At 38.7% G+C, this 27835-nt stretch overlaps 2 protein-coding genes across 4 annotated transcripts; both read left to right on the top strand.

The window, feature by feature from the left end:
• The first annotated feature begins 337 nt into the window (after window positions 1–337).
• srsf3a (serine and arginine rich splicing factor 3a) lies at window positions 338–6302 on the top strand. The gene is made up of 7 exons (XM_014982096.2): window positions 338–482; window positions 1406–1452; window positions 2018–2228; window positions 2504–2638; window positions 5389–5427; window positions 5518–5604; window positions 5697–6302. The coding sequence occupies exons 2-7, from the start codon at window positions 1446–1448 to the stop codon at window positions 5722–5724; spliced, it is 507 nt and encodes a 168-aa protein (XP_014837582.1). The 5' UTR covers window positions 338–482; window positions 1406–1445; the 3' UTR covers window positions 5725–6302.
• A 1757-nt stretch (window positions 6303–8059) lies between these two features.
• Window positions 8060–26898, top strand: rab44 (RAB44, member RAS oncogene family). Of its 3 annotated transcripts, none has more exons than XM_014982099.2 (10): window positions 8060–8185; window positions 8581–19802; window positions 20400–20473; window positions 22406–22479; window positions 22567–22698; window positions 22776–22857; window positions 24507–24621; window positions 25074–25172; window positions 25269–25345; window positions 25999–26898. In XM_014982099.2, exons 2-10 carry the CDS (start codon window positions 8622–8624, stop codon window positions 26087–26089), a joined length of 11925 nt encoding a protein of 3974 aa, XP_014837585.2. In that variant the 5' UTR covers window positions 8060–8185; window positions 8581–8621; the 3' UTR covers window positions 26090–26898. The 3 variants fall into 3 exon arrangements, with proteins under 3 accessions (XP_014837585.2, XP_087861789.1, XP_087861790.1); XM_088005663.1 differs by having other exon boundaries at window positions 8079–8185; window positions 16542–19802; XM_088005664.1 differs by having other exon boundaries at window positions 8080–8185; window positions 18579–19802.
• Window positions 26899–27835: the final 937 nt, after the last annotated feature.

Below are 27835 nucleotides of genomic sequence, written 5' to 3'. Positions count from 1 at the left end.
CTTACCATGTTTCTCTTGACTTCTCCGAATATCCACCATTCACCAATTAGTGGAGTTCTTCTGGCAGATGGTTGCACTATATTTTATTTGTAATAGTAAAGGGAGTTGAAAATGAATGCAGACTATACTTCTCACATTTTCATTTGTAACATTTTAGGATAATTACCAGTTTTATGTGATACGTTGTCTTGCTCTATTGCATTAAATCACAATAAAATATATTTACTTTATTATATGAAAAGAATCAAGGGATGTGAAGCCGTTTTGAAAGGCACTGTGTTTGAACGTATGGATTGTTCACAGTCGAACGGTAGGTGGCAGTATACTTATTTGCTGTACATTCACCAATCACTCAGAGAAGAAGCGGAGCTGGCTTCTCTGCGGCGCTGCTCCTGCTAACAGGCTAATAGTAGCCTCTTGTTGTAAAGGGGTGGTGATAAATCCGCATTTAATATTTTCTGACCTTTTAGTTGAATAAAAAGGTAAGTTTATTATTCTCCCAACATCCGCATCCTCTTGCTTATCTCCACAATGTTTCATAGAACATTGTTTGGACCCCTCAATGGGTTATGGTAATTATATTCGTCTCACTGTGACAAATGCTAATGTGGAGTTAGCTCTTAGCATAGCGTTGAAATAGTGGGATTTGGAAATTCCTATGTGGGTGTTTTGATTATTTGAATTTAAAAAGCATTGTTATTTTAAAAGAGCGTTTAAACTTAGTATTTTAAATCTCATAGTTTGGTTCTGAGGGTTTATAAACGCACACGCTCATCAGTAAGGCGAGTTGCTTCATTCATTCTGCTTGCACTTGTGCAGCTAACATTATCGTCGATAAAGATTTTGGTTTGGATATTCTAGCTGAATGAATTGATTGTTTGAAAACCCAAGCCTGCATTAGCTAACCATCCGAAGGAAAGGATATAAAATATTTATTTATGGACAACAATTAAAGACCTCGAAGACATGCTAAATGTCTATTTGAGTAACATAAACCCCTCCAATTCAATGTATTATCAATAAAGGTCAAAATAAAATGATGCATCATTTGTAAAATAAGGGACAAAACACTGTTTACTACCACAGACCTTTCGATGAATTTTTAAAAAATTAGATTAAGTGTAAGTAAAAATGAACTGGTCCAGTAAAATCACTTATTTTTCTATAATAAAAAGTCCCAAATATGGAATGCAGTTTTCTAAGTGGAGAAATAACCTAAAGAAGATTTTTGTTTGTTTTTGTTATTTTATTATGATGCTTAGATAAGGTTAAAGGAACAAGGTTATCCCCTCCACTATCATGTTCTCTGAATGTGTTTTATGTTTTAATTTTATCTCCAGCAATTGAAGCAAATGTAGTTGAATAAACCTCAAGTGTAAGATTAACAATTTATTTCTTCTTTCAGAATCATCTCATTATAGGGCACTAACAAGCTGATTGTTGACATGGGAGGTATGATGTTTATTTGTTTTCATTTTTCATATTTCAAAATAATCTTTTTTTTTCCTGGAAAATAAAAATCTTTGGCGTGTTATCTTTAAATTTAAGCAGTCTTGCTGTTAACAGGGTATCATTTTAATATAACCCACCTTTTTCAACTGTTTGTTTTAATGTGGAAAATTATAAAAATAGTTTTGGCAGAATTTCTATCTCATGTAAGTTGGTTTGTATTGCAAGGAAGAAAAAAATAATCATTGAAATTGTAACAAAATTTGTGAAACGTCTGCTATAATGTCAATAATATGTTTTCAGAATAGATAAAGGCATTTTTTTGTTTATCTCCGTTGTGATCTAGCATTGTGATTTTACTTTTGCGTCTTACTTTTGAGACGTTTCGTGCTTGAATGTGACACACCCACACTAAACCTAGTTACTAATTATACATCTGCCTTTTGACATCAAATAATAAAACACTCCTGTTTCAGTATTTGAATTCTTCCATCAAATTAAATCCTAAAGATTTAATTTGATGGAACAAACAGACTTTGTTAAATTATATTTTCTCTGTTTCTTTCAGATCCTGCTTTTCATCGAGACTGTCCTCTTGACTGCAAGGTTTATGTGGGAAACCTAGGAAACAATGGGAATAAGACAGAATTAGAACGAGCTTTTGGGTATTACGGCCCTTTAAGAAGTGTTTGGGTGGCCAGGAATCCTCCAGGTTTTGCTTTTGTAGAGTTTGAAGATCCTAGAGATGCATCTGATGCTGTAAGAGAACTGGATGGCAGGTAATGTCCAGTGTTGCGAATGCTAACCCCTGTGGGGAAAACATGAAGCCAAAAGTGTTAGTCAAACACCAACAATTTTCTAACCTGGTTTGAATATTGAACCCTTACCCCTAACTCCATTTCTATCCATGAATTATGCAAACAGGAAATGTATCTACCATGATTATGGCAAGACAAATATTGCCAAACATAATTTTTAACCAATATAATTTCCAGTCAAGAATCTCCTGGATTTAAATGGATAAAGAAATGTGTGTGTAACTCATTCTGTGTAGAACCATGTGTGGCTGCCGTGTGCGTGTTGAGCTGTCGACCGGGGAGAAGCGCTCGAGGAGCCGCGGCCCCCCTCCTTCGTGGAGCAGACGTCCGCGAGATGATTTTAGGCGACGTAGTCCTCCAGTCAGACGCAGGTATGCATTTTAATTTAAACCTTTTTTTTTTTTCTTTTCACTTGCACATCTTAAACATAAACTTGGCTCACCTCAATTCCTTTGGCAGAATCAGTTTAAAACTCCTAAATCTTTGTTTTGGAAACAGTTATCCCATAAAACGTGGCTTACCTGAAGGTTAATTCTTTATAAAAGGGAGAAAAAAAAACAACTTAGTTCTCAAGATCACATTATTAACACAAAACAAGTCCTAACATTTCTATGAGCATAAAGGCTCTATATGGTAATTTGTATCAAGTCATAAATCTGTGGTCATTTTCACAAGTATTTTTGTTATTTCATTTAAAAGTGTTATAAAACCTACAAAGTGGTTTGAATCCAGATTGGCTCTGAAGAAGAGGGTCTGTTCTGTGTTGTTCACTTCAGCTGTCTAATGCAGGTTGAGCCTCTTTCCTTAGAGGCTGTATGGAAACTGGTCTTTAACTAATATGATTAGATAAAGACCTGTCTGTGTATTCAGTGCCTTGCAAAAGTACTCAAACCTGTTGAACTGTTTTCACATTAATGCAACAGTCCACGGTTGTTGTTTTTTTTGTTCTTGTTTGGGGGATGTGGGAGGTTGGGTTTTTATTTTTAGGGTATGTAGTGGCTTTCTACAGTTTTGTGGAAATGGCTGCAGATCAGTCAGATTGCAGATGCAGATCTTTTTGTGGAAAGAAATTTTCAAGTCTTCATACCCAATTGAATTTAGGTCTTTGCTTTGACTCAAATCTAAATTCCTGCCACCACCTTGGTTGTGATGTGTTGGCCTTTCACCATGCTGTAGGTCATAAAGTTCAGTTTTAATATAGTCTGACCAGAGCACCTTCTCCAAAATGGTTTTTATGTCAAACAAGACCATTTGACTCAAACTACAAACTGGATTTGTTATACATTTCTTCCAACAGGTTTAGAAGCGTTTGTCGCTCTGACTACAACTTTGTGCCTCCTGCTTCCAGTCATATTCAAAACTGAAGAATTTTTTTGGGTGAAAGGTGAAATGTCTCCAGGAAACACCAGAAGTCCCGTTGCTTTTTCTTAAGTACTTAGGATGGTCATGTCATGACTGAGAATCTTCACCAGCAGAGTTGGAGTATGTGAATACTTTTGCAAGGTGCTGTAACTAGATGTGGAAAGGTATTTAACCTTTCCACAGATTAAATACCCGAGGTTGCTCAGTTGCAACCTCCTCTGGTTGCAACAGAGCAACCAGAATATCAGCAGATATTCAGCAGAGCGACTTCTTCTGATTTGGTTACTCAACAGAAACGCATTTTGACTCCTCAACACTTTGATCACTCATGTTTTCACTTTTAAATGTTTGGTGATCATGGCCATGGTTACAGATTTATTGTACAGATTCTGAATCGCTTTTGCTCAAAAATTAAAATTTGAAAGCAATTTTTATGAGTGGACAATTTGCATTGAAGTTCAGTAAGTATTATTTAGGTGTCTGGTAGACCATTTGTACTGTATGGGGTGTTTCATTACTTTATCAAACTTTTTTTTTTTAAATCCATAATTTTAGAATAAGTTTCTAAAGGTGTAATTTATTTTACTTTTTCTGAGTTCAGTTTCCATTTATTAATAAAACTGAACCCCATTGCAGAGTCACCACCACGCTTCTCACCATCTGAGTCAGGCAACTAGTCTTCTTTCAGCATCATGTGACGGCTGACCAGCGAGCCTGGTGTTGTCACATGACCCAGGCGCCACCGCCAGTCATCAGGTCCCACCAACCTTTTGGTTCCTGAGCATGCAGTTCCCAGCATCCTTCTCTACTTCCTCCGACCTTTATCCAATCAACAGTGGTCCACTTCAAATTATCAACCAATCGGCGTCTTTACACTTTCTAGTCTCTACACATCTGCTGTATCAACGGGAACAGCCGTTGGGTTACATCAGTCTCTAATCTTCAACCCCACTCCCCCTCAAAATAAAGCAGGAAAAATCTACAACTACTCCCCGCCCCCTTCCAACCAGCCACCAAGCAACTTCATATCTGCAACATTTGCATCATGTGGCAATTCCTGTCTGCAATTCGACCTCCCTCACCATCAGTCTGGCTTCCTTGCTTCATTTCTATCTTGTCCAAACCCCCCAAAATAGTAAGTTGCTTTTATCCTGCTCTTTATAGTTTTTTTTTTTTTTTGTTTGTTTTTTTTTTATAAATTCTTTTTAATCTAGCTTTTAAAACTGGTTGACAATTATGTTTCATGAGTTGTATTCTGTAGAGGAAACTCGGTGGAAAGCTTAAAGCGCAACTGGCTGGACATAAAGTCTTTCAACTTTCTCTTGCAAAAATTGCTGGGTTTATATTAAAGGCTCGACATCAAGGCATTTTGGGTTGGATCTGCTGTGCTAAACTCTGAAGTCTTTTACACTTGAGATTTTATTCGTTTCAGCCTCACAACCTTTGCACAGTCATTAATATTACAATCAGGAAGTCCATTAATGACAAACCTCTTTACCAAAAGCAAGCCTTTATTTCGAGCCCTGAATCTGACTCCGTGATTGGTGCTCTTTGAACAAATTGTCAGTTGAATGAGCTGGCCTTGCTGCAGTTCAAGAATGCAGCTTATCTTCTTAACAGATGAAGAGTAACGCGTAATCGCATTTCCATATATACCATGGCTCTCGGGGAGCCATTACCCATTGGGTTCATTATTGACATGAAACATAGTTACTTTTCCCTAACTTGGTTTCAATATTTTTAACAATGCACACCTTAGATCACCGAGGAGGAGGAGCCTGAGCCGCAGTCGTAGCAGGTAAGATTAAGAGTCATTGCATTTCAAATTGCTGTACTTATCTGTGGTGAATTACTTTTTTATTTTTATTTTTTTTTACTTGACTTCCAGGTCTCTGTCAAGAGACAGACGCAGATATCGGTCTCTGTCCAGAGATAAGAATCGTAAGCGTTCACGATCCTTCTCCCGATCAAGGAGGTAAAGCCCATGTCAAAACATCAAATTTATATTGAACCCAAGCTTCTTTTTATTATTAATGCAAACTGTTAACCGGTTGATTCGTTTTACAGTCGTTCCAGGTCTCACGAAAGGAAGTGAAGATCCTGGATTGCTCTGCAAGATCATACAAAGATTGTGAAGAGGAAAGTTTTTATAGTGCCACTTTTCTTCCTTAGATTTTGTTTGAAACTTTAAAGCACGTTGTGCTGCTTGCCATCGTATGGCTCGTTATATCCGTTAAAAGTACAACAAAGGACGGGATGTTTCTCATTTTGTCAACTGTCTAGACAATTTTTTTTATTTTTTATTTTTTTAAGGTCTTTTGTTTTTTGGAGGGTATAAATATTCACATGGAAAAATTTGTCTCATCCTGCATGTTTTGAAACTAAATACTGCCTTTAGTTTAGCAGAAGACATTTTTAACTGTTAAAATAAATTCTTGTGACTTTTGTTTTATTCATGGTTGTTTCTACTTTCTGTGAGATGCAGGGACTTAACAGATACTGGTGCTGTTATTTGGAGGATGTCCCTTAAACGCGGTCTCTAATTCTGTATTTTACCTACTGTATGTTCGTCACAAAAGACGGTATTTACTCTGATTATCTTGACTCTGAACTTCAATTTGTGACAATGCAGTTAAACAACTTGTTCAATAAATGTTTTTTCCAAACTGACAAGTCAGTTTTTATATATATATATATATATATAGGTATATACAGGTGCTGGTCATAAAATTAGAATATTGTGATAAAGTTCATTATTTTCCATAATGTCATGATAAAAATTAAATTGTCATATATTTTAGATTCATTGCACACCAACTGAAATATTTCAGGTCTTTTATTGTTTTAATTTTGATGATTTTGGCAAACAGCTCATGAAAACCCAAAATCCCTGTCTCAAAAAATTAGAATATTATGAAAAGGTTCTCTGAACGAGCAATAAAAATAATCATCTGAATCAACAAAGTAACTCTAAACACCTGAAAAAGATTCCTGAGGCCTTTAAAAACTCCCAGCCTGGTTCATTACTCAAAACCGCAATCATGGGTCAGATTGCTGACCTGACTGCTGTCCAGAAGGCCATCACTGACATCCTCAAGCAAGAGGGTGAGAAACAGAAAGAAATTTCTGAACGAATCGGCTGTTTGCAGAGTGTTATATCAAAGCACCTCAGTGGGAAGTCAGTAGGAAGGAAAAAGTGCGGCAGAAAACGCTGCACAACGAGAAGAGGTGACCGGACCCTGAGGAAGATTGTGGAGAAGGTCCGATTCCAGACCTTGGGGGAAGCAGTGGACTGAGTCTGGAGTAGAAACATCCAGAGCCACTGTGCACAGGCGTGTGCAGGAAATGGGCTACAGGTGCCGCATTCCCCAGGTCAAAGGTCAAGCCACTTTTGAACCAGAAACAGCGGCAGAAGCGCCTGACCTGGGCTACAGAGAAGCAGCACTTTGGACCACTGTTGTACAGTGGTCCAAAGTACTTTTTTCGGATGAAAGCAAACTTTGCATGTCATTCGGAAATCAAAGTGCCAGACTCTGGAGGAAGACTGGGGAGAAGGAAATGCCAAAATGCCAGAAGTCCAGTGTCAAGTACCCACAGTCAGTGATGGTCTGGGTGCCATGTCAGCTGCTGGTGTTGGTCCACTGGGTTTTATCAAGGGCAGGATCAATGCAGCAGCTATCAGAAGATTTTGGAGCACTTCATGCTTCCATCTGCTGAAAAGCTTTATGGAGATGAAAATTTAATTTGGTCTGGAATCGGCCCTTCTCCACAATCTTCCTCAGGGTCCGGTCACCTCTTCTCGTTGTGCAGCGTTTTCTGCCACACTTTTTCCTTCCTACTGACTTCCCACTGAGGTGCCTTGATATAACACTCTGCAAACAGCCGATTCGTTCAGAAATTTCTTTCTGTTTCTCACCCTCTTGCTTGAGGATGTCAGTGATGGCCTTCTGGACAGCAGTCAGGTCAGCAGTCTGACCCATGACTGCGGTTTTGAGTAATGAACCAGGCTGGGAGTTTTTAAAGGACTCAGGAATCTTTTTCAGGTGTTTAGAGTTACTTTGTTGATTCAGATGATTATTTTTATTGCTTGTTCAGAGAACCTTTTCATAATATTCTAATTTTTTGAGACAGGGATTTTGGGTTTTCATGAGCTGTTTGCCAAAATCATCAAAATTAAAACAATAAAAGACCTGAAATATTTCAGTTGGTGTGCAATGAATCTAAAATATATGACAATTTAATTTTTATCATGACATTATGGAAAATAATGAACTTTATCACAATATTCTAATTTTATGACCAGCACCTGTATATCATTGTGTTAATTTCATCCAAATTAATCAGTTTAAACTGAAAATGGAAAAAAATATTTTATTCATGCAGGAAGTTAACTGTCAGTGATTAAGACTGCAAGTGTAGCCCACACAGGAAGCTGTCAAACAGCCTTAGTTAGGAAACACTCCCCCGACGAGTGAGGTGCTGCTCCTATTGAGCAGAGCAGATGAGTTGACATTACAGGTTAGCTTATGAGTCGACAGATGTGCTAGATTTTGGAGGTAAGAAAAGTAATTTTGTTTTTAAATAGTCACAAATTAACCAAATGTCAGTTTGCTAGATTTGTTGTTCATGTTATCGTTGCTGCAGTTTGTGCGCTCCAGGTGCTTGCTATAAGCTTTTTGTTTATATTGAATTTGTCAAGTTTCTGAACCTCACCTGGTATATTTTCAAGAAACAAGCATTCCCTGCTCGCATATACTTGTATAGCGTGATTTCCTTAATGCGTTGCACAACCTTTTCTGCTTCAGGCACTTTTTTTTTTTTTTTTGAAAGGTCAATTCAGAGCATCAAGGAGATAAAATCTTTTGAGTGTCAAAGACTGAATGTTTGTAGCTTAAAATCAGGTACTAGAAAATTATGCCAAATCAATAACTGTGTTCTCTAACACTGACAGTTTAAAAGCTGAAACAGCAGCCAGCAACACGTGAAATCAGAATGAACAGAAGAAAGTTGGCATCGAGTCGAAGAGGTAAAGGGAAACCGCGTGTAGATGATGCAGAAACACAGCCAGATGTTGAATATAGAGGGGGTGTTCAGGATGAGGCCAGCGGTAATGAACGTCCAGAAACACATGGGTCTGTAACAAAGCAGCCTAAAGTGCAGGAAGAAGTAGCTCAAGAGAGTGAGCGTGACATGACTGCGCCACAAGCTGCCTTCTTGGTCTCTGCCTCTGCAGCTGAGTACTCTGAGGATAAAACTGGCATGTTATGCCCAGAAGATGTCAAACACATTTTAGACTCCAAAGATGTCAGTATGCAGCCTTTTAAAAAAGAGACCAAGCTGGAAGTCATTGAGAGTAGCAACACTCTTCAAAGTGAGGAAGTCAATGAAAATCTGCATGACCGTCTCCCTGAGCTAACCAGTTTAAGTGCTTCTGCATCAGATCAACAGACGATCAGCAAACAGGCTGAAGATTTTAATCTGTGTTCTGTGGCTGAATTAAACAGCAGCAAGACGGATGACTCAGGCTTGTTCAGACAAGATGGGCGTTTACACGGCAACTTTTCAGTATGTGAGTCACGTGTTAATACATCTATCACGCCTCAGATTACTGCAGATAACGCCTTCAGAGAAAACATTCAAATTAACGATGGTGTTGAACAAGAAACATTTTTATTTCAAACAGAGGAGTTGCCTACAAGTAAAGACGATAAACACTGTACACCTAAAGTCAGAGATGCCAGGCTTTCACAGGAGATGGAAGACAATCAGTATGATCAAAATAAGTTTACACAAGAGCAAGTCGAGCATGAAAAGCATAACTCCACTGAAGATCTACTGTATGGCGACAAAGATTACGGTTCTTACTTTGAAAACCAGAAATCTGAATCCGATAGTTGCCAACGTTTGTTTCTGGTGAAAAGCACTGCAGACAAACAGGATGTTTTGACTACAACAGAAGAAACTTCTTCGGACCGGATGGATCAGAGCGGCAGTCTTGTGGAGAATAACATGCAAACTCTTCCATCAGACTTTAAGGCTACAGAGCCTCAGCTTCACAACAGCTCTCTGACCACAGATGACCATACCAAGGCGGGTTCCAGCTCTGGTGCTACTAAAAGAAAATTTGGATCTAGTCGTAAAAGTAAAGGAAGACATGTTAAAGACTCTAAAGAGGACATTTTAGAAAATACTCTGAACAATGAATTTCTTGAAACACCAACTGTGTTGTCAGAAACACAGGAGACAGGGCATGAAGAAGTGAGTGATGTCACTGCTGCTGACACAATCTTGTCTCTTTCAAATAGACCTGAGCCAGACACATATAGTTTGACATTAACATATGAAAGTCTTCATAAAGGTCAAGACAAAACAAATTCAGAGATTTTACCTGAAATGGGTGAAGACCCCATAGATTCTCTTTCAGAGGACGTTCCAACAAATCTGCAGAAAGTTCAGTTTCATCCAACTCAAATGCAAGAAATCCTGCAAATTCAACATTCATCTGAAATTATTCCAGATTATGTTACAGAACATTTTGAAAACATTTCTGAAAACCTAAATGACCGACCTGAAGTGTCTGAGTCTGCTGGGAAAAGCACTGATAATGTTACCGCCAAACAGCAAGATCAGCAAACAGAAGAAAACATCTTGGAATATACACATAGTCTGGAACAGAAAAATGAGAGTTATGATTTACATGATCCAAATTCTTTACAAATCAGTAACTTGGAAAAGTCAAACTCTACTCCTACTCAGGTTTATGAGTTTAAAAAAGGAGTAGAGGATGGTATAAAACTTGCTGCAGACCAAATGTATCACCAGGAGAAAGGATTCTTTGAAATAGGGGAGGAAAACCCTGTTTTGATTGACTCACAGCCTCAAGAAACCTCTGGGATTGTAGATGACCAAACCAAAGGCTTTTGTAGCAGTGGAAACGGAGGGAAACTGGGGTCTGGCCGTAAAAGTAGGGGAAAATACGATAAAGGCTCTAAAGAAGAGGTTAGAGAAAAGACCAGTGATGAAGAAACCACACAGATTTTAGATACTAAGATTATGAGCCAAGAAGAACTGAGGCTAGACATTTTGCCAGTGTCATCTGACAGCCCAATTCTTTCAATCTTTGCTCCTGGCCATTCCTTAGAGGATCCAGATAGTTTGATTACAAGAAGTGTAGATATTCCAGAAAGTCAGAAAAACTCAGAAACAGACATCAATATGGATTTATCTGATAAATCATGGGGAGAGACTTTGGGGCATCAGTCTGACACTCATAAGAGTAAATCAGGGAGTCTTCAGACTAAGGAAGTCCCTGATCCAGGTGTTGATATGAGAAAAAGTCAACACGAGGCACTACAAGAACCACAACCTCAGCAAAACGATTACACTGTTGCTGGTCAGGTGGAGGAAGTTGGAGTCTTTGTGGAAGATACCAAACACGATCCTTCTAACCCTCTACTTCAGGCCAATTCACTGAGCACAAATGAGCAAACAGATACTGGCTTCAGTGGGAGCAGAAGAAAACTGGGGTCCAGTCAGAAAGAAAAAGGAAGACAGCAGGGTGAAATACCTCAACAGGAAGTTTTAGAAAGTACAAGAGATGATGAAATACATGAGAAGCAAACAATGTTGATGCAGGAAGAACTAACTGAAGACAGTGAACCCAGGACTACCACTTCAGTTTCAGATAACTCATTGTTTCCAAATTCTCCACTTGATCAATCTTTTGAGGAACTGAGCTGTGTGCCAACAAAATACTCTGAAACTGACTTGGAGGATATAAGTGTGAACAGTGGGAATTTTCAGAAAAATCAAAATGAAAGCAAGTTAGACACTGAAAATGCAGTGGATGTCTCTCAGCGAGCTATGGATGAATTTGAGGACAATTTAGATGCTGTTGCAGGAGATGAAGAAATCATGGATGATGAACATTCAGATAATACAGTAAAACAAGATCAAGAAAATGAGGACCCACTAAAAGACTTAGAAGGAAATCTGGAATTGGATTACATATCTGAGATTGTGGCACATGATATTTCTAAATATCCAGAAACAGTTTTGGGAGGCTTGGCTGACCAAGCTAAAGTCACCAGCAATATTCATTCAGAGCTCACTGTGAAAAGTACAGAGGATTCTGCTACCAAGCACAAACTTATGCTTATTGAAGACCAGCAAAACACGTGTTTCACAGCAGAAGGAAATGTGGAGGCTTTAGATCAGACAAGTAAGGATGGCCACCTGTACGATTCGAAGGAAACCTCGATCAGCAATCCAGTTGGAGTAAGCGCTAATTTTGGTCAGATGGATAAAGGTGGGAGCCTTGTAGAAGGTAGTGAACGCAACCCTACTGACACCAATCTTCAGGACACTTCTCTGACCACAGATGAGCAAAATGATGCTGACTTTAGCTTCAAAGGGAACAAAAGAAAACTTGGATCTAGTCGTAGAAAAAAAGGAAGACAAGATGTTAAAGAATCTAAACAGGAAGTTTTAGGAGATCATGGAGGAGAAAAAGTTGGTATTGATACATCGCCAGTGTTGTTAAAAGTAAAGACGTCTGAGCAGGAAGAACTAAGTAAAGCCAGTGAGGAGGACATCTTTTGGTCACATAGCATCTCCATGTCACATGTTCTTTCTTCTGAGGATCAAACCTCTGAGGTAACAGAAGGGCCCGGCACACACTTGAAAGGTTTAATTATGAAATGTGAAAATCATCAAGAAGATATAGACAAAAGAAATTTTAATGTTTTGGTTCAAGATGGTAAACAATCAGAGGATTTATCATTGAGTCAATATAAAGCTCACCCTGAAGATACTAAAGATGCTGGTTTAGAGGACGTTATGGTGGAACACCCAGAAGAAGTTCATTCAATAACAATGCAAGACAATCTTCAAATGGGATATTCTTCGGAAACTTCAACTAATATTGATCAAACATTTGATATTATACCTGAAAATCTTACTGAACAAAATGAAAGGTCTCAGCTTACAGTAAAAGGTAATGGTGATTTTACAGAAAAACAGGGAGAATGTCCTACAGAAGAAATTATCTCAGAGACTCTAGATCTGCAAAGTGGAGAAATAGTACAAGATGACACAAAACCCAAAGTTGATCAAACATTTCACGAGGAGAAGCAAGTAATGTTCTGTGAAATGGAGGAAAACAAACCTGTTTTGTCAAACTTTCAAATTGAAACAGTTTCTTTGGCTCCCAGGCCTCAGGAAACGCCTGAGAGCACAGAAGAGCAAATTAACACAGACTTCTCCAGTAGTGCCAGCAGACGAAAATTGGGATCCAGGCGTAAAGGCAAAGCAAAACAACAAGTTAACGAATTTACAGATGAGGTCAATGAAAAGACCAGAGTAGATGAAGTAGATGAAACCCACAGAACAACACAGATCTCCTTAGATACAAAGACAATCAGCCACGAAGAAAAAAGACAAGACATGGAGCAGGATGCAACCTTATTGGCTTCTAATGACAACTCATTTTCAGTCTTTGCTTGTGGTGATTCATCTGAAGTTCAAGACCCAATACAAAAGAACCTTCCTGAGGTTGAGCTGGACAGTTTAATTCAAGGAATTGTAAATTGTCCAGAGAATCAAAATCAATCTGAGTTTCTGCAGAGTAAAGACAAGACGCTTCAGAATAAAGAAGTCATGAGCCCTGAACATTCAGACAATGCTGTAATACAGGCTCATGAACATGACGACACACCAACAGACATAGAAAGAAGTCTGCAAATGGATTCCTCATCTGAAACTGTGACACATGGTGTTCACAGCTCAATGTTTGCTCCTGGGCATTCATCTGAATTTCAAAGCTCAATGAGAAACAACCATCCTGAGACTGACCCGAAGAGCTTAATTCAAAACAATAAGCCAGGTGATCATGATAGAATACATTTATCTGATAATTCTGAGGAAGACTCTTCATTTGATAAATCTGACTTTCTGGAGTGTAAAGACAGGGCTCTTCAGAATAAAGTCACTGGTGATGAGCATTCAGATAATCCTGTAAAACGTGCTCAGGAAAATGAGGATCTGCCAACAAACATAGAAGGAAATCTGGAAATTGATTACACACCTGAGACTGTGGCACATGATGTTCCTAAATATCCAGAAACTGCTTTGCAAGGAGTGACTGACCAAGCTGAAACCAGCAGTGAAACTCATTCAGAGCTCACATTGAAACATACAGTGGATTCTGGTACAGACCAGGAACTACTACCTGCTGAAGACCAACAAAACCTGTGTTCCACAACAGGAAGAAATCTAGAGGCTTTAAATCAGACAAGTAAGGACGACGACCTGTATGATTCAAAGGAAACATCAGTCAGCGGCCCAATTGGAGTAAACACCACCCTTGGTTACATGGATGAAGGTAGGACCCTTGAAGAAGGTAGTGAACACAACTCTAATGTTCAGGACAGTTCTCTCAGCACAAATGAACAAACAAATGATGTCTTCAGCTTCAGTGGGAACAGAAGAAAACTGGGGTCTAGTCGTAGAACTAAGGGAAGACCAGGTTTTAAAGAATCCAAGCAGGAAGTTTTTGAAAGTCACAGAAGCAATGAAACTCCCCAGACCTCAACAATATCAGTAGAAACAAGGGGATCAGAGCTTGAAGAACTGAGTGAAGATATTGAACATAAAATTATTCTGTCTCTTTCACAAGACTTGTCTTCAGTATCACCACCCATTATTTCTTCTGAGAATCAGAGCTCTGTGTTAAAAAATGACTCTGACACAAACCAGCAGATTTTAATTCTTAAAAATGAACATTTTGGAGACAAAGGTGAAAGAAAGTCAGAGACAGAAGTTGAAATGATTGAGAAATCAATGAATGTTCTGCAACAAGAGGTGGGTCAGTCTGACACTGTTCACAGTGAAGACACCAGAGATGCTGAACCAGAGGATGCTCTTAGGGAACAAGAGAAAATTGAGTTTCACCCAACTCAGATGCAAGATAGCATTCAAACTGAATGTTATTCTGAAACTGTTGTCGGCAATGTTTCAGAAAATGAGGAAGTTATCTCTGAAAACCTGACTGATCAAACTGGAATGTCTGAGCTCAGTGTGAAAGCAACTGATGATTCTGCAGCAAAAGAGGAAGCATATTCTGTAAAGAAAAATTGCCCAGAGAACTTAGATGTGAAAAATGAAGATTCTGGAGTGTTTGATGACAACAAACCACATATCACTGACTTAGAAAAAACAAACTCTGCTCCAACTGAGATGAATGAGTTCGAAGGGAGAGTATCTGATGATACAAAACCTAACACCGGTTTTGTAGTTGATCTTGAAATGGAAGGACTCTGTGAAATGAAAGAGAACAGCTCTGCTTGGTTAAATGCTCAAACAGATATGGTTTCTTTTGACTCCAGGTCTCATGAATTTTCTCAGAATGTTGATGAACAACTGAACAAGGGCATTTATAATACTGGCAACAGACGAAAACTGGGTTCCAGACGAATAATTAAAGGAAGACACCAAGTTAAAGAGTCTGAAGAAGAGGGTAAGGAAAATACATGGGGAGATGAAACCCTGGACATATCTGAAACAAAGATGGCATGTGAGGAACTAAAGCAAGACCTTTCATCACCTGACAACTCAGTGCTTGCTCCTGGCAATTCATCTGATGTTCAAAGTTCAATGTTAAACAACTATTCTGAAACTGTCTCGAAGAGTTTAATTCAAGAAAGCCATTCAGAAGATCAAGATGAATCAGAAACAGGTAATGTTGAGTTATCTCATAAATCAGAAGAAGACACTTTATTGGATAAATCTGATGTACAAGAAAGTAATGATCAGACTCTTCAGAGTGACGTTACGGGTCCAGGATGTTCAGATAATGCTGAAAAACAAGCTGAGGAACATGAGAACTTACCAGCAGACGTAGAAGTATGTCTGCAAATGGATTATACGTCTGAAACTGTGCCACATGATATTCCCACATATCCAGAGAGTGATTTGGGAAATACGATTGACCAAGCCGAAATCATCAACCACAGCCAGTCAGACCTCACCACAAAAAGTTACGGTTATTCTAATACCAAAGAGGAACTTCTATCTGCTGAGGACCAACAAAACCTGTGTTTCACAACACAAGAAAATTTGGAGGCTTTAGATCAGGCAAGTAAGGATGAGCACCTTTTCGATTCAAAGGAAACATCGATCAGCAACCCAGTTGGAGTCAACAGTACCTTGAGTCAGGTGGGTGAAGGTGGGAGTCTTGTAGAGAGTACTACGCAAAATCCTAAAGAGACCAAACATCAGGATAATTCTCTGACCACAGATGAGCAAACTGATGCTGGCTTACGTGGGAGCAGAAGAAAGCTGGGGTCTAGCCGGAGAAAAAAGGGAAGACAGCAGGGTAAAGAATCTCAAGAGGAAGTTTTGGAAAATACAAGTGGTGATAAAACCTTTGAAATACCTGTAATGTCATTAGAAACAAAGACAGTAGAGCAGGAAGAACAGAGAGAAGAAACTAAGCATGAAATTATCTTGTCTGTTTCACATGACAGCTCCATGTCTTTAATCCCTCCAATTATTTCTTCTCATGATCAGAGCACCTCTGTGCCAACAAATTATCCTGATGATGATGTGCAGAGTTTAACTTTGACAGATGAAAATCTTCATAAAGATGTAGATGACAGAAAATCTGATGTTTTAACTTCAGATGACGGAAAACAAAATGTTTTCCATGGAGAGCCCAGAAATGCTGTTTCAGAAAATGTTGTGCATGAAGAAGTTCATTCAACACAAATTCAAGACAGTGTGCAAACTGATTCAGATAAAATCTTTGAAGGTGATGCTGCAGAGAATGTTGACATTATTTCCAGGGCTCTTGCTGACCAAACTGAAGAGTCTGAGCTCAACATGAGCAATATTGATGATATTACGTCATTACAGGAAGCATGCCCTTCAAAAGAAATCATCCCAGCAGCTCCAGGTCTGAAAAATGAAGAAACAATCCAGCAGGATGTGCAACCCAACACTGATCATATAGTTAATCAGAACAGTGAAGGACTCTTCCTTCAAATGGAAGAAAACAAATTTGCTATGTCAAACTTGCAGTCAGAAAACGTTTCACCAGGTCCCCCTCCTCTGGAATCCTCTGAGCGTGTAGAAGAAAAGACAAAAGTGGATTTCTACGGCAGAAGAAAACTAGGATCCAGTCGTAGAAATAAAGGCAGGATTAAGGCAAACGATATAGGTCAACCTATAACTGAGGTTGACCTCAATGCAAGTATGAATGAACTTGGCGAAAAAACAACAGAGACAGTAGCACAGGGCAGGGAAGCTTTAATGGGAATTGTGCTGGATGAAACTGAGGAAAATGACTCTTCTCAGACCAAAGATGCAAATATCAGCACTTCTATTTGCACGACTGTAGGCATGCAGCTATCACCCACTGTTGATCAAGAGGATAGTGACACATCATGTTGCACGCAGATTATAAATAGGGAACTACCCAAACACCACAGCAGAGATCATGATGAATTCAGAGAGCTGCAGGATGGAAACTTACAGGAAAGCACATCATTGCCTGAACCACATGGAGGTCCTCCCCCAGCCCAACTGCATGCAGAACAAAACAGAAGCTGTGAACATACAGAACCTGAAAGTGGGGATGGGGATGCTTTCAAGAAAGCTTTTGAACAGGAGATCGAGCCTGAACAGAGCCAAAAGATGCTTGAAGCAGCTGAAAAAGAGAGAGATGATATTACAGAATATCCTGAGGCATTTTCCAGAAACTTGTTCAGTGAAAATGAAAATAATGCAATGAATGAGAAAACTGAAATATTGCAGCCAGATAAAAATGTACAGAGTGAACAGCTTAGTGAACCACCAGAAAGAACCACAGAAAAGGGGAGCAACATGCAAAATGCTCAAGTTGAGTACAGCATTGAGCAAGGTGCTGTTTCATCACCACAAGAGATGTTTTATACTGATGGGGAAGAGCATCGGCACATCATCTTATCTAGGGCTGCAGAAACTCATTATTTACTTGATGCTCAAAGTAAAGAAGAGAAAGAGCAGATTAAAATAGGACAAACACAGGAAATGCATCAGATCTCAATTCCAAATGACAAGTCACTCAGAGAAACAATGCAGTCAGATAAAGATGTTACTTTGGACTCTCATCCTCAGGACAATTATCAAGACCTCAAAGATGACGCTCACCCAGGCTTCAAAGCATCAGGAAACAGGAGAAAACTCGGGTCAAGTCGGAGAACTAAAGGAAGAAAACACGGCCAGGTTAATGAGCAAAACCAAGAAAACAAAGACGAAGCTTTAGAAAATACAGGCGATGATGAAACAAAAATATTAGCTGAAAGACAGGAAGAAGTAGAAAACTTCATAAGGCCTAAAAACTTAGCAGCATTTATCTCACCTGTGACTGAGAAGCTGCTGGAGGAAAACACAGGTTTTTCACATGATGTTTTGGAGGACAGCACAATTGCAAAGTCAGATTTTAATTCAAACTCAAACCAACAAACAAAAGAAAAAGATGCTAAACGTATTGATGAGGCTGAGGATTCGACTCAGCTTACAGGACATGACACAAACAAAACGGGTTTGATGCAATCAGGCCAAGACTCTGTGTTGAGCAGTGACTCAGATATACAGAGTATCTTATTTCATGATGGCATTTTCAGCCCAAAGTCAGAAAGTGTTTGTGTCATTGATCAAGAAGAAGAAGCCTTACAAAGACGAAAGAGAGAAGCTTTATCTTGTGAAAAAGACCCGACGGGAGTCGAAGTCCATTTGAAAGAGACAAACAAACAGATCGAAACAGCTGGATTTATAACGACAGAAGTCTGCAGTTCACAGGCGGAAAGCTCAATGGATGTGCAAAATCCTAAAAAGGGTGACGTGGAAGGGAACTATATGTATGCCAGCAAGCAGAAAAATACTTCAAATGAGTTCGTTTCTGCTTTGCAGGAGCCAGCTATGGATGCATCAGACGTAGGGGGAATTTCTGCAACAGTAAACCCACTGGAGAGCCAAGGAGAGAAACCTCAAGAAACATCAAAACAGAAGAAGAGGAAGATTGGATCTTCTCGCAGGACTCCATTGAACAGAAAACGAGATGGTGAGAGACATGAGAGAGACGAGGCAGAAGAAAGCGACTTTAGCGCAAAAGCTGAGATGACGAATCTGGGCGAGATAGAGGTTGTGGGGAAAGTACTGGTGAATGAAGAAGTGCGACAAAGTAAAGATGTGCAACCACAACAAGAAGCTTCATTGCAACAAGAAACTCCAGAAACCGAAACTGGTGATGGGCTACAAAGCAGTAACATGAGCCTGGCTTTCCCTCCTGAACAATCTGCCACCATAGATCTTATTTTAGGAACACCAAAACCAGATGATTTTACCAACAGTCAGACCCAAATATGCTCCGAGGATACAGAGAGAAACAGCAGCTCATTAAATCAGCCAGTGTCTTCAAACACTGGCACCCCAGGAGAGAGCTTAGAGTGTACACAAGGTGATGAGCGCAGTCCTGGGAGCATAGAGGTAAGCCAAGTCCAAGATGTTCAAGTGCAAATGCCAAGTAGCACGAATGAAAGCATTCAGAGTCAAAATCCTGGAATAAGGACTGGAAGTCCGGATTTAACTCCAACCAACAGGAGAAGAAAAATGGGCTCCACTCGTAAAAATCTAGGAACACGGTCCAAACAGGAAATCGTAGAACCGGAAAAGGAATCCACAGATACTGTACTGTCTTCTGGAGATGTAACTGTGGCAAGCGTCTCAGGAAAGAAAGAAACAGAACTACAGCTTCACGCAGAACACACAGACGACAACACTTATCAAGAAAAGCAGAAAGAAACTGTGGAAATCAGCCAGTTTGGTGAGTCTTTACTAAGAGCTCTGGTTGAGGAGGAGAAGGCTGAAGAATCTTCAATCTCGCAGACCCAAGCAGCAGAAACAAAACGACAGTGGGATCCAAGTGGACTTTCATCCAGCCCTTCCAGTGATGGCACATCAGAGTCAGCCTTTGGAGGGAGGAGGAAAAAATTTGGATCAAATCGGAAGTCAGGGTTACAAAGAAAACCCGACCAAAATGCACAAAATGAAGATGAAGCTGGAGGACTGATAGAGGGAAGTGCTCTTAAGGCAGCTGGAAGAGAAGAATCATCGGGGCTGAGAAAAATATCAGAGGTAAGTTCCAAAACTTGCACTTTTTACTGTTTTCATAAGTTTTTTATGGTTTATTATAAGGACATATATTTCAAAGTATATATTTCAAAGTAAATATGACACAAATATGTTTGTGAAAACCTCGAGTTATGCAATGTCTCTGTGCACAGAACACGTTGAACCGAGATCAGTTAAGGTCTAAGTCTGACAAGAACAAGCGTTTGTGGGCAAATCAGTGTTTTTTTTCCCCTCATAGAAGATCAACATCGAGTGACGATTAAGTGCTACTTCCTATTTGTATAAAACATCTTGTACTTCATTGCATTTTTGTTCTAAGAAAACAGTGATGCAACTAACTAAAATGAGGAACATGTGGTCGTCACTATGTTTTACATTGTGAAAAGGAGAACATGCATGTGTATCTGGCTTCATCAGAAACTTGACACATGCAGACTTTAAATAAGACCAGGTTGTTTTGATCTTGAAGAACACTAAGTTAAGTACAGTGACATGATATGCATGTTAACGAAATAGATATAAAACCAAAAGACCCAGTGATGTAGAATAAGTTAAGTATTTTATGTATATCTCTTTTTTTTCTTTTTTTAATTTCTGCAGGTTGATGAAAATGGGCAGAAACCATCTTCCAGCACCGATATTTCAGGAGCTGCAGGGTCTTCAAAATCTATGAGGTAATTCTGGGACTCGCATTAAGCACAGATAATAAACTCAGTTATCTCGGACATACGTGACTAGCTAGCTGTCGCAATGAACTGCTGTTGGAACTGCTTTGTAACACAAACCATAACTCAATAACAATCATCATTCAACTGCAGAGTTACCAGTTTCACAGGGAAAACTCAATATCTGTTGTTAATTTCATGAAAAGCAAATGCATTAATTTATTCCATTTGCAACATTGAATAAGTCCAGAAAGGTTGATTTGTGTGTTAGCTGCATAAAAGTATCACTTCTAGATTTTGGTCTTTATTTAGTCCATCTGAGCAGAGACTGCACCGCCCACTCTCTCTGTCTCATTTGCTCTTCAAATTCAGTTATGTGTCACCTTTCTGATCGCTCAGAAACCCCAGGTCATCTGTGAAACAGACAAAGTAAAAAACAACAAGTATGCAGTGTAGTGAGGGACTTAAATTGTTTAATTATTATTATTTTTATTTTACAAATATAATTCAGTCTCATACTGAAATTTTAAAATGCTAAAAATCTTTTGGCTGTATTGCTTTTTTTAAATTTCCTAAATGCCAAATAAATAAAAAGCATTTAGGGATTTTTTATTTTTTTATCACTTATACATTTCTTTATTTTATATTTCCACAGTAAAAATGATGATGGTCATTGCAGCCAAATCCTTCAAACTTAGATTCATCAGTATCTATTTGCAAACTAGTTTCTTCCACTCAGTGTGACCTTTCAGACAGCATTGTTACAGGACTCATCTCACTGCAGATAACACTCTCCAGCTCCAGCTGATTCTTCACCAGGACATTTGCTTTTCCTTTGGGGTTGATATGAACAGTTCACACCTAAAGCACATCCATCTCCGAACCAAGTTATGGATCTTCACGAATCTCTTCCTGATATCATGACTAATATTTTCCTATTTTCCAAAGATAGCACACAGTTAAGCAGTGTGTTTGAGAAGACATTGTTTGGAAAACGGTTACCTCTGTTAGCCTTATGTGTTGAAGCCTCCTTACAAATTGTTAAATGCAGCATAATCTTAATGTATGTAAGATATATGCAATGCATATAAACATCTAAATTTTAAACATAGTAAAATGCATTTAATTTTCTCATGTTTTTCACACTAAGCAAATATAAATAACTTTAGTGTTCTTAACTTGTGTAACCTGAAAACAAGGAACGCTTAGCCTAATTTAATTTGAGACTGCATTAAAGTTTGTGTTATTTTTGCATAGCTGGTTCCTGCAAACTGCAAATAGCATCTAATGGTTGTTATGGAAACCCAAGTCTCCATAATATGCTGTAGTTCTGTAACAGTGAGCAGTGGAGATAATTTTACATGTAGCCTAAAATCCTTCGGACTGTTGTAAAACTGTAGGTCTGGTTGTTTTAAAATTTTAATTATTGCATCAGTTAAATTTGCTTAATGTTTTTTTTTTTTTGTCTTTTTTGTTAATGCTTGAATACAGCAATATATTTGTGTATTAATTTATGTGATATTTCCAATGTTATTCTTGTTTTAAAGGTCAATGTGTATTTTTTTTAAGATGAGAAAAATTGGTCAGTTGTCCAATTGTGATATTTGTAAAGGAATTTACAAATTCCTTTACATTTTCAAATGTCTTATTTTCCACTCTTTCCATAAAATCCAACTTTTATTCTTTAGAAAGCAGCTGCTCATCAAATAAACCAATAAAATAAATTAAGTTGGAAGGCATAGCAACCAACTTTTTTCAGAAAAGCATAATGATAAGTGTTTATTTCTGGATTCCCATTTGATAATAGAAAGGTTTGGTGTGCCCCTTGGATTGTTACTTTACTTCTGTGTAAAAACAAGAAATAGTAAATAGTCGAGAATCTTGCAAATTCATACTGGGATGTGTGTGTCAAACTTTAATTACAAGGTTTTTATTCCATAGGGACAAGACACCAGAGAAACTTGTCCATCGTAATATCCAGTTGGATCAAGAGAGTGGGAGTCAGCTTTCTTTTGGTAAACATACCCACAATTCTTGCACACAATGAAACAAGAAGCAGAAGTTTGCATTGAGACCGAAAGGGACTCTCCTCATTTTATCAGGTGCCACTAGTGGCGCAGATAAATCAGACGGCTACAACGTGGTGATGATTGGAGAGAGCTGCGTCGGAAAGACTTCCTTCATGAGAAGAGCTCAGAGTGGGAAGTTTTCTTTAGACATTCCTGCCTCTGTTGGTAAGATCCTCATACTTCAGATCATAGCAATTACGTGTCAATGCAGCAAATTGTATCACCTTGAAATATTTTTGCAGGCCTTGATTCCTGCAAGTGGACTGTGGTAGTAGATGGAAAACCTGTGGTTCTACAGTTATGGGACACAGCAGGTCAAGAAAGGTACATTTCTCATTAATTACTGTTTAAAGTAAAAACATTACAGGTGAGGTTATAATGGGAACAAGGTTATATGATGCCAGGACAAGTTGGCTGATATTTTATGGGGAAAAACTGTTAATTTTGCTGCAAACTATCATTTTATTGCAGTGAAATGACTTTTTCTTGTTTGCAAGTGATGAACTTTTGGTTTGACCTGGGATGTTATCAGCTGAGTGACAAAAGGACAGAATGATGGGCAGTCCTCTTAATTGTGGTTCTGAACTAGAAAAAAGAAATGACTGACCCATCCAGGTCAGGTCAGTGTCTTTCTCAAGCAAAGGAGTTCAAGTATCCTGCTTTTCCATGATGATCGTGAAGCAAAGGGTTGACAGAGTAGTTCTTTGTCTGCCCAAAGTTGAGCTGAAAATGTATTTTGGGAAACTGAGGCTAGATTTCAACTCTCACCTATGATCATGAAATGTGGAAGATGGCCAAAAGCACTAGATCCTGGTTACAAGCAGCAGAAACCTGTTGGACGGGCCCAGCATTGAAGGTATGGTCAGTCATCCCTAGTTAGTTTTTGTGTTTTACAAAACAAATCAGTCATCCATTTAGCAGACATTTGATGTTTACAATGAATAAACCGAGTAGCTGGTCGTATGTAGGCAGAAACATTGTAGGGTACGATGAAACTTACAAAGAGATATTTTGCGGTGCATTTTGTTCTAATTGTCAAGCTGACCGCTTGTATGTTTTAGGAAGTGGCTGTGGTATTTCTGGGTAAACATAGCTTTTGGCTCTCTGGTGGTGGAGTACAGTTTGTCTTGTTGTCCCCGTTTGAAAGCAGCACGTTGTTTTCTCAACGTTCAGGCAGATAACAGTCTGTAAGTGCAGAGACAGTCACACTCACAGCCTTCCTGAACCAGTACAAGACGTTGTGCTCAGAAGTGTTTGAGATTTCTCCTTCAGGTCAAATTTTTGTCAGAACTGGTCCAACGGATCTTTCTTGGAAACAGAGTTTACACCCCCAGTTCATTTTGTGCCACTTCAATAACTTGACTTAAAACATTCTGACTGATGTGCTTTTTTTGTTTTTGTTTTTGTTTTGGTGGAAGCAGTTTTGGATCCACGTTTACTTTGAAATGGCTCAAACACAAAGCACAAGATTTGTCCCCACTATATGTGAAATTAACAATGCTGGAACAGTAAGAAATAAACACAAATGTATTCATGATGGGCCTAACAACATGGGATTCACACCAGATGGTAGAAAGAATGAAAGTAATCCACAGATTTAAAAAAATGAAGCCATGTTTGACTATAAATTATTTGGAATAAAGTGGGATGCGACAGGGAATTTGTATCAAACCCAGTTACTGGAGCTTTTCAGACATCAGTCGCATGCATGGCTCAGATTCAATTTTGACCAAATTAATTGTCTTTGAATCTCGAAGCTTCTGGAGACAATTTCACTTAGTTTCTTGACTTCCTTTGTCTTTTTGCAGTTTTCAAAACTTGTTCCTTTTGCCATTCGTCTTTATTGCACATCACTTATGAGCTGATGTCTTCCAATTCTGTAGTATGTGTGGATTACTTGGGCTGTCACTGATCTCTTATTGTCAAATTTAAGGAAGAAATGTCACTCATGACATTTTTACCTATCTCTAAAGGTTTCACAGCATCACCAGACAAGTGTTCCACAAAGCCCAGGCTTTTCTCTTGATGTATGACATCACTTCCTCTCAAAGTTTTTCAGCGGTCAGCTACTGGGCTAACTCCATTCAGGTAACCAACCTCCACTTCTGCTATTTCCTGCTTCACCATTACTGAAACTGCTGTGGTCAGCATCTGTGTTTATATTTTTGTTTTGCTTTTAAGAGGAAGAAAAAACAAAACACTTTCAACATTAGTCTGAAATGGCTTCTTCCATAAACAAAATATTTTTCTTTAATCTGAATTTTTTTTAATTCTTGGTGAATAGAGAGTTGTTTGTCCCATATAACATATTCATACTCATGTTAAAAGCAGTGGATTTTGTTCTGGATATATTTATTTGTTAGTAACTTAATAAAAAAATTTAAAAAAAACCTGCAGCACCAGGGTACAGTTAATCTAGGATTTAAACTTTATTAAAGCCAAATGTCTTAGGTATTTGGCCCTTCCCTTGAGATGGACCGATCTGGAAAAACAAGAAAACTGCAGCTTAAATACTAATCAAAATAATCCATGCGTTGCAGGAAGCTGCTGCAGAAGAAGTGACTGTTTTGCTCCTGGGAAACAAAAGCGAACACGCAAAGCGACAAGTTAAAACGGAGCAGGGGGACATCCTTGCTAAGGTACCACTTCTAAAATCTCTTTCTGCAAAAGTTGAATCCCAACCAGTAACTTTATTGGGTTTGTTTAAAAATGAGTTTTTCTTCTTCTCTCAACAGGAATATAACTTTGAGTTCATGGAGTGCAGCGCTGCCACAGGTGAAAATGTGATAGAGGCTTTGGAGGCAGTGGCCAGGTAATACGTGTGTGTGTGTGTGTGTGTGTGTGTGTGTGTGTGTGTGTGTGTGTGTGTGTGTGTGTGTGTTTAAATCCAACATGCAGCTTCCTCTAAAAGTGTTCATGTTCTTGAGCTTGTTCCAGCCACAAACCTCAACATATTTTTTTTGTCGATATTATGTGACGGATCAACAAAAAGTAGAGCATTATTCTCTACAACAATAATGTTGTAGAGAATAAAAATGATGCCAGTTTTTAAACGAAACTTGTAAAAAGCAGGAAAACATGAGTGGTAGGAGTTCACCTTCCAGCAGCGCAAAGCTACTAAATAAACACATGAGAAAAACTGTGTTGTTCTTCCTTTACTTAACTTTTGCCTCTTAGTCCGTTATGTAAAAAAAAAACAAACGCATTGGCTCAGTAAAAGTTCAGTTAAAAGGTTCTGGCAAAACATGAAACTGCATTTTCACAAGTGCTCTCTTGTTGAACACAAATACACACTTCTAACATTTTTATTTGCAAAAACAGAATGAAACTTCATATCTTTATTGCTCCACACTTCACAAGGAATGCCAGTTTGTCAAGTAGCACACAATAGTTGTGCAGCGCACTGCAGAAAACCAGTGAGTGCTGTGACATTTACTGGTTGTGCTTTTGCCCTGTTGTTGGCAGGATGCTGAGTCAGAGAGCTGACCTGCTGAGAGAGGAAGTCACCGTTTTACACAAAGAGCCAGCGCAGAGGAAGAGCTCAAAATGTTGCTGAACAGATGCGCTTGTTTCACAAACAAAGCAAGAGGTGATATCCTGCAAATAGTGGGGACAATTTCCTGAGTAGACTGTACCTAACAAGATGGTTATAAAGTTGCTAGAACTTAATTTATCTTTCTTGTAATCGCTTGTATTATGTGGAATGGGGGTTTTATTATGAAACAAATCCAACAAAAGTAAGTAATGGGCTTTCAGTTGTTTTTATAACTCAGTTGTAAGGGGTTAAAGGGAATTTTAAGAGTTATTTAACTGTGCATCAAGGGTCTCTGGGTTCTTTTTTTGTCTTGGGGACCATAACATTGTTAGAATTTAAGTTTAAGAAGTCTTCTTCCATATTTATATTGAGGTAGTCCCAAGATTTTCTGTTGAGAAAAGTTTCCTTTAGCAGAGTTTGGATGTCCTCACTTCCATGCTTTATTGTGTACATTTTTAAGTAAGATGTTTACTCTGATCAGGGTTCTGTTGCATGTGGAAAAGAACCAGTTTTTCTTGTATTTGTTCTCATAAACTCTGTTCTGAATTGTGTTTTAAATAATATTTTTGGCACACATCCTCCTTGCAGTGGTCCCAGCTGCCAGGTTGCTCAGATAATCAATTCATTTCATTCCCTCTATGATTAAAAGCAGTGGTTGTAAAAATAATTTTCAGTCCAAATGTAGCATGTTTTTTTTGGGGTTTTTTTATCACACTGATGTGCATTTCCAACATAACCCATGCCGACGAGAAACCCGGAGACGCAATCAATCACACAACAAAATTGTTCTAATCTCATGTTCTATTCTCAATAAACTCCCACTTCAACAATTTGTCTGCTTTGCCGACCTAATTTGTGTCCTCAAGTGAGTTGTGTTCTTCCAGACTGACAAAGAAGGCTGTGTTCCCAGGGGGACAACAAGTCCTTCAACGGCATGAGCAGCATGACAACAATGGCGCCACGGCAATAACCTCATAACTTCCCGCAGGACGTTCAGCCGGGAAAATAAATGCAGAGATGAACTCCTCCAGCATAAACAGAGGTCACGGATAATTGCAGCAGATCTCATTTTAATGACTGGCACTGACTTTAGATGGTACATTTGCTCGCCAGCTAAAGTTCATACTGTCTCAGTTATGCAAACGGTTTTCTGAGAAATGTCGAATTGGGAGGAAAATTGCTGTCAGTTTTGGAGCAAAATGAAGCAAATTAATTTATCGGTGAGGTCGCGTTCCGCAGATTCTCCTGCACTCACTTAGGGTTTCAGCACATATTGTCGGGGTTACCAGTCCTCCTGCATGTTATGATTTATGGCATATGTTCCTGCAGTGGTGAAGCTTTGAATAAGGAATCTGCAAAAACCACAAACAGAGGGTAAACAAATGGGTAAACGGTGGGAAAGTTAAACCAGAAAATACCAATATTTTTTCACAATATTTTCCATACTTTTAGTTGTAGGAAAACCATTTTTCATTCTTTTTCCAATTTGAATAACAGCCTTATCTGTCACGAGTAACCAAATGATTTCATGGAAATGTTTAGACACTGAAAAAAAAAATCTCTAGTAAAAGATACAGAGAGAGAAAGCTGGCTGGCTGCCAAATCAAAAGGAATCAGACAAGTACATTTGAGGGCTCCAGTCTTCCTCATATCTGCCTCAGATCCTGGGGGAGGGTCTGAGGAGGTGAGTGTTTAGTGGACCTAAACACACACAGATGTTAAGATTCAGGTGTTTTCAGGTACACACCACACTGGACTGCAGTTGCC

This window comes from Poecilia mexicana, unplaced genomic scaffold (genome assembly GCF_051168715.1).
Source record: "Poecilia mexicana isolate PSO_F unplaced genomic scaffold, ASM5116871v1 scaffold_5, whole genome shotgun sequence".
Lineage (NCBI taxonomy): Eukaryota > Metazoa > Chordata > Actinopteri > Cyprinodontiformes > Poeciliidae > Poecilia > Poecilia mexicana.
This window is presented reverse-complemented; position numbering and strand designations above follow the sequence as displayed.